The sequence below is a fragment of the Leptodactylus fuscus genome, chromosome 6 (assembly GCF_031893055.1).
Source record: "Leptodactylus fuscus isolate aLepFus1 chromosome 6, aLepFus1.hap2, whole genome shotgun sequence".
NCBI classification, from domain to species: domain Eukaryota; kingdom Metazoa; phylum Chordata; class Amphibia; order Anura; family Leptodactylidae; genus Leptodactylus; species Leptodactylus fuscus.
The window spans coordinates 11,545,301-11,559,317 of record NC_134270.1 but is presented as its reverse complement, the minus strand read 5'-3'; the positions used below and the strand labels follow the sequence as shown (position 1 = coordinate 11,559,317).

Here is a 14,017-nt window from a genome sequence, read left to right as displayed (position 1 = left end):
CCGCCAACCTACATGTCACGGTAAACCCCTGCCGATAGCCGAAGACCCCCTCACCTTGTGAATCAGAGGTCGGTTAAATCCCAGCACCTTGACCGAGATAAGAAGCAAATCGATTCATCAGATGTCGGATTACCCGGACGCGTCAGATCAGGGGCGGCAGATATTGGAGATGATACGAGGACTAATATTCTGAGAGATCGGGGGCCATGACAGCTGATGGGAGCACCTTCCATAGGATTTTTTAATAAAAAACCAAAATCGAGCGCTGGAATGTCTCCCAGGGAAACAATATGTCTCCAATATGTTCTCATTTGACAGAATCACTTATGCGGATTCTTCCCTATCACTTCTGGTTAGCTGGGGAGCCGAGTCCCGTAGACGCAGCATCTGTCACTATGTAGATGGGTTTTTTGGGTCAATTGTCAGACTGTAATCAGTACTAGCGATTCTTTATCACTTACTAGCCAGTCAAATGAGATCTGTCACTTGGCAGAACATCTCCATATCACTCGCCCTGGGCTTTGCGCAGATTTACTGACTGATCAGAGAGCTGTCATGGGCTTAATATGAGGATAACAACATCCCTCCACCCCCCGTTATCTCCCACCTCGCCGTCCTCCCCTCCCGGTCTGAGCTGGCGTGCACAGCCCTCTCCTCTATAAAAGTCTGCCGCTCTTTGCTCCTTCAGAAGCCTTCCTCGCGACAGCTCCGAGCTCCACATCCTCACCATGCTGTCTCTAGGCTCTCGCTCTTCCATACGACTGACCCTGATATGCAGCGCCCTCGCCCTGCTCCTCTCCTGCCAACGCACCAACGCCTGGTACAAGCAGTCCACCGGCCCCAGCTACTACTCTGTGGGACGGGCATCGGGGCTGCTGTCCGGTATCCGCAGATCTCCAGACATTCGACGCTCAGAGCCTGAAAACGCAGGAGAGAGCGCAGAGAACATGGAAGACAACTTCTTGAACAACTTTGGTAGCCAGAGGCAAGGAGCGCTACTAAAAAGTATGGTGAGTGTCCCTATTATTCTTCCTTTAACCATGTGCAATATTTTGAGCCGCAGTTCCAGGAATGAGAAGTAGCAATCCTTCCTCCATATTTTCCATTCTAGGCTTAAAGGGACGGTCCAGTCACAACACGTTACCCTGTATCCAGCCTTACTTTGGCTATCCTCAATGCTTCCCATTGAAGTCAATGGAGCATTTCCAACCTGTGGGGTGCAAAACATCCCAATTCCCACGATCGGTGCCGATTATTCCCTATCGTCTGGATAGGAGGCAACGTTTTGGGAATGGGATACCCCAATAAGGCTACGTTCACCTCTGCATCAGAGTCCGTCTGAAATCATAGATTAAAAAAAATTCTTGCACACCCGACTTTTTCGTCAGCGAGAAAATAATACATACCGGACAGACCCCATTACAGTCAATGGGGGGTCCCTGGGGATCCATTGTTGTCCGTCATTAGATCTGCAATAGACCAGGAGAACGGATTAAAGATGCAGATGTGAACGCACCCTGAGCTGACCATAAACATTAGCTAGCTATAGGCTACTCCTGCCGACCTCTTCCAAGCACATGCACACTTGGTCCGGCAGAAATATTCACGTCCGGGACAAAAGGATCAGGCATGTTGATATCCCACATGCCCAACCCTTTCATTTACCCAACATCTGCTATTGGGGTACATCAGGACACCCCTATATCCATAAAATGGTGGACCGCTCAGATTCGGCTGACATTTGTCTCCACTATATGGCCAGCGTTACACTTTACATTACTTATGGCATTAAAAACTGCATGTGTGATTTCAGTAGAGATTTTTCCTAATATCTGGTTGACTTCACCTCCACGCACACACAAACCACCTCACTACTCAGTGGGGGAGATTTGGCAGAACTAGAGCATTAACCCTTAGCACCCAATCAGATGCCGCCTTTCATTTTTCAGCTGGCCACTGGAAACTGAAAGCAGCGACCCGATTGGTAGACAAACCTCTGCTCTCTTCCTTAAATCTCCCCCTTTGGGTCAAACGTGACTGTTTAACCCTTTACTTCACCGTCGACTAAGATTTTAGGCAATTTGAGGGAATGAGCTTTCCCGTTGTACAAGTGGATTTACTTATTAACCATGTAAAACCTGACTCTGCTATTATAGAAGTGAATGGAGAGCCCTGAAGGTGTCAGACACGGGTTGGGGACCCCCGTATACGAGATAGGTGTGGGTGCAGGACATTTATGGTATAGCAAGCGCCTCCCTTTAATAAACACCCCCCTCCATGGGTCTGTATCCCTCCGCGCTCCCATTCAGTACATATCCCGGAGTAGCAGAGCTCTACAACTCCGACAACCTACATGAAATGGTGCCCAGACGCCGGCTCCTCCGCCGTCACAGGACTACAACTCCCAGCATGCCCTGATAACGTCTCCTTTCTGTCTTCCGCAGGCTCTGTGCGTAAAAGACGTCTCTCCGAACCTCCACAGCTGCGAGCTGCTCCCCGACACCTCCAGCACCTTCCAGTGCAAAGCTCAGATTTACCTGTCACTGGACAGCTCCGACTGCCTCAACCCCTGACCCCTCCACCCAAGAGACTGTCACGCGCCATTCCTGATTCCGCAGGACCCCCGACCTTTAGATGGGGGGGGTCAAACATTTGTGTAGATTTGTACTTGACTCTGTATCTGCTGCATTAGAACATGACGGTTCGATTAATAAACTGAATAAACGGATGACTTGCCTTCTCTTGTCTGCGTGTCAATGTGTCAGTCCATGGCCCGGGGACCTAAATATATACTATGTCATGTCGCATCAACATGGGCCATGATAATACGGTATATATATATATCGGTAGCCCACCAATGGGCGTGGCTTAACATGAATATAAACTATATAAAAGCCTAATAAATATAACCCCCCCCAATTCGCCAATGTATTACCTTATACATACTCCGATATCTCAGCCAGCGACATGGCGGAGCGGACGTGACAGGTCTAGTCTATGTAATAGAAATCCCCCCGGGGGTCTCTGACTTCTGGAATTTACATACCAGTAATAATCTTCTCTCGTGCGGTTTTATTCGCATTTTATATAGTTGGCGTGATCTGATTTATGTCAGCGCCAATCTAATTGTCCTTCTAAGCTCCGCCGCCCAAATACTGCATAAATAATATCTCGCCGCCCGACGTCACCTGATGAATATTTCCTCATAAACACACACCTGCCGGGGACTCGACGCCAACCGCCCTCCAGGGGCGAGTATTCCGGTAAATGAGCGGGTACCCAGCAATGAATGGGCACTCAGCGGCCATGAGCGCTTTGAAGATATAAGAGTTGCCCCCCCCCCCCCTGTCTTTGTGACTAACAAGGGTCACGGCGCGACTAATATGCGGCTATAATCATCGCATCTACTCACAGCCAATTTTCCACTTTTCTGATTGGAATATCTAAAAAAGGGAGGAATTAATCCGTAGCCTCGGCTGTCACCGTGACTGAGGAGGGGACGGGGGTGGATGAAAGTTCTCGCACGTCCGTGGGCATTTCCTTCATTGTGACATTATGTGGGGGATGAGCGAGTTTTAGTTAAAAGGGCTTTTCCACTTTTATAAAACCGTATATGTCAACGTATAATGACAGGTTCGGAAAATGTCTACGTTTATTCAACGCCAGTCTTCATATTCCCTGAACGCCTCTTCCTCGTACATCAGACGCACTGTCCAACGGGCGCCTGCACTGAAATCTACACTAACTTGTAGCCATAACCTGGTGTAAATGATCATAAATGTCCCTGCCCCCCCCAGACCACAACAACCCCCTTACAGGAATGTGATGAGGGTGGTGCAAAAGTCTAAAAAAAAATTTCCCCCCTATTAGGGTCCGTTCACAAAGGGGGTGGATTATGGTGCATAATCCACCCCCTTACATTGGCGGTCTATGGAGACCGTCAGGCTGCCCCTCCTTCAGGCGGATTCGCCTGGTGGCAGCAACCTCCGGATTCGGCCCATTCATTTGAGCTGACTCCGGGGGCTGGGGAAGCTGTGATCGCGACAGTCGTGGCAGGCGAGTTTTGACCCAAGAGTGACGTGGTTCCCCGCGTCAATCTCAGTGCCAAAATCCACCCCACCAACCCCCGTGTGAACTTAGCCTTATAGTAGTATGTCTTTTGGGTGTAGGAGGAAACCCATGCGAACACGGGGAGAACATACAAACCTTGCAGATGTTGTCCTTGGCAGGATTCAAACCCAGGACTCCAGTGCTATAAGGCTAACCACTGAGCCACCATGGTGCCTTAGGGTCACAAATTTTTGAACAAGATTTGGGCAAAAAGTTGTGACTAGAGATGAGCGAGTACTACTCAAAACTGGAGTTTCGAATAGCACACACCCATAGGAATGAATGGAAGCAGCCGGCACGCAGGTGGTTAAGCAGCCGGCCGCCGGTAATGTTGGACGCTTCCATTCATTCCTATGGGTGCGTGCCATTCGAAACTCCAGTTTCCATGGACTTTTTCCATGCCTTGTAATCCAGGAAAGTGATAAATCTCCCTCAGGAGGGGAAACACAGTAGCTCAGTGGTTAAGCACTGCAGCCATGCAGCGCTGGAGTCCTGGGTTTGAATCTTGCCAGGAACAACATCTGCAAGGAGTTTGTATGTTCTCCTTGTGTTTTTATAGATTTCCTCCCATTCTACAAAGACATACTGATAGGGGGAAAAAAAATCTCCCCCAGGGTCTAATTTCTTCAAGACCACCGCTGAAGTTTATATATTCCCTGCACCAGCGGAGGATGCACCTGATTTATGAGACGTTGCACCCTTCATCAGCGTGCGTACTCGCACCGAAATCTACACGAGCTTGTGCGGTAAAATGGTGGAAATCATCATAAATCTGCCCCTCGCCTTCCAGGAAAGTGGTCAAGGCAGCGAGTAGGGATCAACGTTACAAATTTTGGTGCAAAAACCTGATAAATCGACACCGCTGTTTGCTGTCAGTGGCCGAAAACATTCTTAGACCAGGGCCCCACGTTGCGAAAATGCCAGTACCTGCAAAGTGGATGAGATTCTGGATAATCCCATCCACACATTGCAAATATATATTGGCAGCGGAAATGCCGCAATCTCAAAAACCTTCGCAGTTTTTTTTGCATAAGAACAATGTTTTTATCATCCCCTTTAAGGTCTCAAATCTTGGTATCATATACATTGGGGTCCAATTAGAGGGACAACCGGACATCATTGAATGTTCTTTGAATACATGTATCACCTTGACCCAGACTCAGGATGACCCTCTGGTCGTGGACAGGACGCCAAGAGATGCACCGCGATGATTGGTCACACCACTTAGGGCACAGAGATAGCTGTATCTTGCCCATTATAGACCCCGGGCCGGTGATAATTACCAGCTCGGTCAATTAGACTCATTTATGGATCAGTTACTTGGCGCAGGGTCATTTATTCAGGGGTTAATCTGAAAGTGACCGCGGCTCCGTGATAAAGTATCACCCCCACAAGTCTCCATTGACGCCTCCATATCCTGTGTATAACTCAGGTCTGATGTCTTGTCATAAAAGCAAATCGTGTCACATCCCCGGCCGGACTGAGAAGTCACCTCAGTATTAGAGATTAGAGATGAGCGAACAGTGAAATATTCGAGATTCGATATTTGTTTCGCATAGCCCCTCAATATTCGACTATGTAAATATCGAACCCCATTATAGTCTATGTGGAAAAAAAGCTTTGTTTCAGGGGAAGCCACTATTCGACTCAGGAGGGTCACCAAGTCCACTATGACACCTCAGGAAACGATGCCAACACCCTGGAATGCAACTGGGACAGCAGGGGAAGCATGTCTGGGGGCATCTAATATGCCAAGTCACTGTATTACACCACTATCTCGTCGGGATCCCTGTCAGCTTGCAATATGCGGGAGCTGACTTTTTCCCATAGGAATGCATTGACCAGCGTTGATTGGCTGAATGCCATACAGAGAACAGCATTCGGCCAATCATCACTGGTTCTACCGGAGGAGGCGGAGTCTAAGATCGGTCCACAGCAGTCTCCATTCTGGTCCGATCTCAGATGTAGCAGTGTTGAGCGCACAGCTCTACTACAACGGAGATGCGCTGAGCTCTGCTACATCCAGAGATGTAGCTCTGCGGGGTTCCAAGTGTTAAAGGTGAGGCCATCACTCATAAAAACTGGATAACCCCTTTAAGTTCTGAGCTTGGTATCACAAGTATTGCTAAGGAACCACATGGTTATTTGTTATGGAATGGTGGCCATTCAGAAAAATGGAAACCCATGTAATATATGGACATCTGGGTCCACCAGAGTGAGGGCTGCAGCTCCGGCTGAGGGGGATCTGGAGCCGATCACTATGAGGTCTGCATGCACTAATAATTCATATGGACAGACCCGACCACTGACTCTAATCCCTGTTGTCCTCCCTCTACTTCTAAAAGTAACAAAATTTTATTCTCCCCAACATCCGGCCTTCACCCCATAGCTACTCCCAAACCTGCAAACTTTCTGCTGAGGCGCACACACAACCACCCCACACTCTCCTATTTACCTCCGGCGACATATCTCCTAATCCTGGACCACTTCAAGAAAAGCCACTCCCAGGTGGACATCAGGAGCAAAGAGGCAGTTCTGAACGTCAAGGACGCGCTCACGTCTGCAACGCAGGTCTACTTCACCGCGCTCGTTTCTGCCCTACCCCACAACCCTAAACAGCTATTCACTAGCGTCATCTCCCTCCTCCGTCTTCGTGTGTCTCCTCCGAAGTCACTTATCTCAGCTGAAGACTTGGCCTCTTACTTCAAAAACATAATTGACACCTGATTGATAATCTCCCACCCCCCATCCACTCTACCCAACTATTCCCTGCTAGAGATGAGCGAACACTATTCGGCTAAACGCCACTTTCGAACAGCACGCTCCCATAGGAATGAAATGGACGCAGCCAGCTTAACCCCCTGCGCGCTGGCCACTCCCATTCATTCCTATGTGAGCGTGCTATTCGAAAGTGCCGTTCGCTCATCTCTACTCGCTGCTCTTCATCCTTAACCTGCTTCTCCACCATTACGAATGAAAACTTCTCCATCCAAACTTCTAAATCCCCCCTCACCTCCTTCGCGCTTGACTTGCTCCAGTCCCATCTCATCCCCAAGCTCACTGGTCATCACCCGGCCCTAACCAGCTCTTCACTCTACCTCTAACCAGAGGACCCTTCCCTTCCACCTTCACTCTACTGTCACACCTATATGTAAGAAACTATCCCTCAACCCGTCCTCTCTGACCAACGATTGCCCCATCTTGTTACTCCGGGGGCCTCAAAACAACATGTCCGCTCTGAACTATCCTCCTATCTCTTGTCCCATGTACTCCTTGGCAGATTACAGTCAGGCTTCCATGCCTGTCTATAATCTGTCACTGTCGGTCACTGTTTGTATTGTATTTGTTGTGAGGCTTTTGTGTACTGTATGTAAACTGTCAAATGTCCAGCACCATGGGATTAATATAACAATGTACAGCACCATGGAATTATATAATAATTTCCAGCACCATGGGATTAATATAATAATGTACAGCACCATGGGATTAATATAATAATGTACAGCACCATGGGATTAATATAATAATGTACAGCACCATGGGATTAATATAACAATGTACAGCACCATGGAATTATATAATAATTTCCAGCACCATGGGATTAATATAATAATGTACAGCACCATGGGATTAATATAACAATGTACAGCACCATGGGATTAATATAATAATGTACAGCACCATGGGATTAATATAAGAATGTACAGCACCATGGAATTATATAATGATGTACAGCACCATGGAATTAATATAATAATGTACAGCACCATGGAATTAATATAATAATGTACAGCACCATGGAATTAATATAATAATGTACAGCACCATGGAATTAATATAATAATGTACAGCACCATGGAATTAATATAATAATGCACAGCACCATGGAATTAATATAATAATGTACAGCACCATGGAATTAATATAATAATGTACAGCACCATGGAATTAATATAATAATGTACAGCACCATGGAATTAATATAATAATGTACAGCACCATGGGATTAATATAATAATGTACAGCACCATGGAATTAATATAATAATGTATAGCACCATGGGATTACTATAATAATGTACAGCACCATAGAATTAATATAATAATTTCCAGCACCATGGGATTAATATAATAATGTACAGCACCATGGGATTACTATAATAATGTATAGCACCATGGGATTAATATAATAATGTACAGCACCATGGAATTAACATAATAATGTACAGCACCATGGAATTACTATAATATTGTACAGCACCATGGAATTAATATAATAATGTACAGCACCATGGAATTACTATAATAATGTACAGCACCATGGAATTAATATAATAATGTACAGCACCATGGAATTACTATAATAATGTACAGCACCATGGGATTAATATAATAATTTCCAGCACCATGGGATTAATATAATAATGTACAGCACCATGGAATTACTATAATAATGTACAGCACCATGGAATTAATATAATAATGTACAGCACCATGGAATTACTATAATAATGTACAGCACCATGGAATTACTATAATAATGTACAGCACCATGGATTAATATAATAATGTACAGCACCATGGAATTACTATAATAATGTACAGCACCATGGAATTAATATAATAATGTATAGCACCATGGAATTAATATAATAATGTACAGCACCATGGAATTACTATAATAATGTACAGCACCATGGAATTAATATAATAATGTACAGCACCATGGAATTACTATAATAATGTACAGCACCATGGAATTAATATAATAATGTATAGCACCATGGAATTAATATAATAATGTACAGCACCATGGAATTAATATAATAATGTACAGCACCATGGAATTAATATAATAATGTACAGCACCATGGAATTAATATAATAATGTACAGCACCATGGAATTACTATAATAATGTACAGCACCATGGAATTAATATAATAATTTCCAGCACCATGGGATTAATATAATAATGTACAGCACCATGGAATTACTATAATAATGTATAGCACCATGGAATTAATATAATAATGTACAGCACCATGGAATTAATATAATAATGTACAGCACCATGGAATTAATATAATAATGTACAGCACCATGGGATTAATATAATAATGTACAGCACCATGGAATTAATATAATAATGTACAGCACCATGGAATTACTATAATAATGTACAGCACCATGGAATTAATATAATAATGTACAGCACCATGGAATTACTATAATAATGTACAGCACCATGGAATTAATATAATAATGTACAGCACCATGGAATTACTATAATAATGTACAGCACCATGGAATTACTATAATAATGTACAGCACCATGGAATTAATATAATAATGTACAGCACCATGGAATTACTATAATAATGTACAGCACCATGGAATTAATATAATAATTTCCAGCACCATGGGATTAATATAATAATGTACAGCACCATGGAATTACTATAATAATGTATAGCACCATGGAATTAATATAATAATGTACAGCACCATGGAATTAATATAATAATGTACAGCACCATGGGATTAATATAATAATGTACAGCACCATGGAATTACTCTAATAATGTATAGCTCCATGGAATTAATATAATAATGTACAGCACCATGGGATTAATATAATAATGTACAGCACCATGGAATTAATATAATAATGTACAGCACCATGGGATTAATATAATAATGTACAGCACCATGGGATTAATATAATAATGTACAGCACCATGGAATTAATATAATAATGTACAGCACCATGGAATTACTATAGTAATGTCCAGCACCATGGGATTAATATAATAATGTACAGCACCATGGGATTAATATAATAATGTACAGCACCATGGGATTAATATAATAATGTACAGCACCATGGGATTAATATAATAATTTCCAGCACCATGGGAATTAATATAATAATGTCCAGCACCATGGGATTAATATAATAATGTACAGCACCATGGGATTAATATAATAATGTCCAGCACCATGGGATTAATATAATAATGTACAGCACCATGGAATTACTATAGTAATGTCCAGCACCATGGGATTAATATAATAATGTCCAGCACCATGGGATTAATATAATAATGTCCAGCACCATGGGATTAATATAATAATGTACAGCACCATGGAATTACTATAGTAATGTCCAGCATATAATAATGTATAGCACCATGGGATTAATATAATAATGTACAGCACCATGGAATTAATATAATAATGTACAGCACCATGGAATTAATATAATAATGTACAGCACCATGGGATTAATATAATAATGTATAGCACCATGGGATTAATATAATAATGTACAGCACCATGGAATTACTATAGTAATGTCCAGCACCATGGGATTAATATAATAATGTACAGCACCATGGGATTAGTATAATAATGTACAGCACCATGGGATTAATATAATAATGTCCAGCACCATGGGATTACTATAATAATGTCCAGCACCATGGGATTAATATAATAATGTACAGCACCATGGAATTACTATAGTAATGTCCAGCACCATGGGATTAATATAATAATGTCCAGCACCATGGGATTAATATAATAATGTCCATCACCATGGGATTAATATAATAATGTACAGCACCATGGAATTACTATAGTAATGTCCAGCACCATGGGATTAATATAATAATGTACAGCACCATGGGATTAATATAATAATGTACAGCACCATGGGATTAATATAATAATGTCCAGCACCATGGGATTAATATAATAATGTCCAGCACCATGGGATTAATATAATAATGTACAGCACCATGGAATTACTATAGTAATGTCCAGCACCATGGAATTAATATAATAATGTACAGCACCATGGGATTAATATAAGAATGTACAGCACCATGGGATTAATATAATAATGTATAGCACCATGGGATTAATATAATAATGTACAGCACCATGGAATTACTATAGTAATGTCCAGCACCATGGGATTAATGTAATAATGTACAGCACCATGGGATTAATATAATAATGTACAGCACCATGGGATTAATATAATAATGTCCAGCACCATGGGATTACTATAATAATGTCCAGGACCATGGGATTAATATAATAATGTACAGCACCATGGAATTACTATAGTAATGTCCAGCACCATGGGATTAATATAATAATGTCCAGCACCATGGGATTAATATAATAATGTACAGCACCATGGAATTAATATAATAATTTCCAGCACCATGGGATTAATATAATAATGTACAGCACCATGGAATTACTATAATAATGTATAGCACCATGGAATTAATATAATAATGTACAGCACCATGGAATTAATATAATAATGTACAGCACCATGGGATTAATATAATAATGTACAGCACCATGGGATTAATATAATAATGTATAGCACAATGGGATTAATATAATAATGTATAGCACCATGGAATTAATATAATAATGTACAGCACCATGGGATTAATATAATAATGTACAGCACCATGGGATTAATATAATAATGTACAGCACCATGGGATTAATATAATAATGTCCAGCACCATGGGATTAATATAATAATGTCCAGCACCATGGGATTAATATAATAATGTACAGCACCATGGAATTAATATAATAATGTACAGCACCATGGAATTAATATAATAATGTACAGCACCATGGGATTAATATAATAATGTATAGCACCATGGGATTAATATAATAATGTACAGCACCATGGGATTAATATAATAATGTACAGCACCATGGAATTAATATAATAATGTACAGCACCATGGAATTAATATAATAATGTACAGTACCATGGGATTAATATAATAATGTATAGCACCATGGGATTAATATAATAATGTACAGCACCATGGAATTAATATAATAATGTACAGTACCATGGGATTAATATAATAATGTATAGCACCATGAGATTAATATAATAATGTACAGCACCATGGGATTGATATAATAATGTATAGCACCATGAGATTAATATAATAATGTACAGCACCATGGGATTGATGGTGCTCTGTAAATAAAATAATAATAATATTAAAATGATCAGCAGGGGCCCGGTCACAAGAAACTTACTGTCTTGTTTGTGGGACAACCCCTTCTACTATTTTAATGATGTCTGCTTGCTGTCAGTGAATGCGGACACTTGTGTTTCTATTCAGAGAATGTAACCCTGTACATACCAGTCCTGCTGTCAAGGCTCTGGGAGCTAAACAGCCTACACTCCAGACCGATAGGGTAAACATATAGACATGCCCGCTGTGTGTGACTGTACACATACATTGTAGTACGCTAGTTGCTGCAGCGTTCAGCTCACAGAGCATTGTCTAGACTGGATAGTAATCTGGAGTGCAGATATGGTTAGCATAATTTTACTTTTTTTAAAAAATATTTTTTTGTTAGAAGCTGATCTGTTTGTAATCGGTTCCAGATGTGCCTGTACTTACTATTCTTTTGCACATCTCCTTTGTGTAGTTTTAGGGGTTTGAGCACATTTTTGCTTTAATGCATGCATCCTATATGATTGGCTATTCTATTTGGAAGCGACGCCCTTAAGGCCTCATTCTCATTAGATGAAAGCTAATCTAAGGGCCATTTCAGAGCTTTTACCATAAAATAAAAGGATTCCTAGAAGGTCCCATAAAAAACGTCACACATGCTACGGAGTTTCTTTTCTGTCTTCCCAGTTGGATATTACTTCACCACTTCATGACTGGGCCAATTTCCCGGGTTCACAAGCAGGAACATGCATGCATTTTTGAAGGATTTTGCTTTGGCCATTCAGATAATTTTTGCAGTTTTTTGGTAATTCATTTTTTTTAACCCTTAGTTTATTTTTTATATTTGGAAATAGTTTTTCCATAGCGGAGATTTTAATGTAGGGGATGCATAGTTCTTTTTGTCGCTGGAGGTGTGGTTATAACCTGTGATGTAGCCATAGTAGTGACATTCTGTTTACTCCAAAGACATACGGATAGGAAATTTAGATTGTGAGCCCTTTTTAATGTTGACCACAGGCAGCACAGAGGCTCAGTGGTTAGCATGAGGTTTGTATGATTTCCCCTTGTTTGTGGCCATTTTCTTCATTTTCGGGCAGAGCCGACTGTGCATGTCCGCGGCCTAGAAGATTGAAACCAAGGACGGAAGAAGACACAGGGAGAGGGCATTCCAGAAAAGGATGGAGGCGGCGCTGGAGAGTTCTCTCGCATTGGGGATGCCCCTAGTGCTGTTTGAGTGCTGGGGACCACCCCCAGTGCTGCGAGATAACTCATTTACATACCGAAGAAAACCTGGATTTCTACCGAACGGCGGCGAGGAGAAGACATCTAAAGGTAGGAGAAGAATAGACTTTCTTAAGGCTATTCCTACGTGTTATCGAGAAAAAAAAAGGGTATCCAATGATGGGATCCCTTTATAAGAGAAATTCCGTCTCCTCATATACAGTCATGGCCAAAAATTCTGAGAATGATACAAATATTAATTGTTACAAAGTCTACTGCTTCAGTTTTTCTAATGGCAATTTGCATATACTCCAGAATGTTATAAAGAGTGATCAGCTTAACAGCAATTACTTGCAAAGTCAATATTTTCCTAGAAAATGAACTTTATCCCCCAAAACACATTTCAACATCATTGCAGCCTTGCCTTAAAAGGACCAGCTAACATCGTTTCAGTGATTGCTCCATTAACACAGGTGAGGGTGTTGATGAGGACAGGGCTGGAGATCAATCTGTCATGATTAAGTAAGAATGACACCACTGGACACTTTAAAAGGAGGCTGGTGCTTGGCATCATTGTTTCTCTTCTGTTAACCATGGTTATCTCTAAAGAAACACAAGCAGACATCATTGCACTGCACAAAAATGGCCTAACAGGGAAGAGTAT

General features: G+C 41.7%; 1 protein-coding gene across 1 annotated transcript; it reads left to right on the top strand.

The window, feature by feature from the left end:
* Positions 1 to 612: 612 nt before the first annotated feature.
* On the top strand, positions 613 to 2,737 carry NPB (neuropeptide B). Its single transcript, XM_075278184.1, has 2 exons — positions 613 to 1,010; positions 2,445 to 2,737. Exons 1-2 carry the CDS (start codon positions 729 to 731, stop codon positions 2,571 to 2,573), a joined length of 411 nt encoding a protein of 136 aa, XP_075134285.1. The 5' UTR covers positions 613 to 728; the 3' UTR covers positions 2,574 to 2,737.
* Positions 2,738 to 14,017: the final 11,280 nt, after the last annotated feature.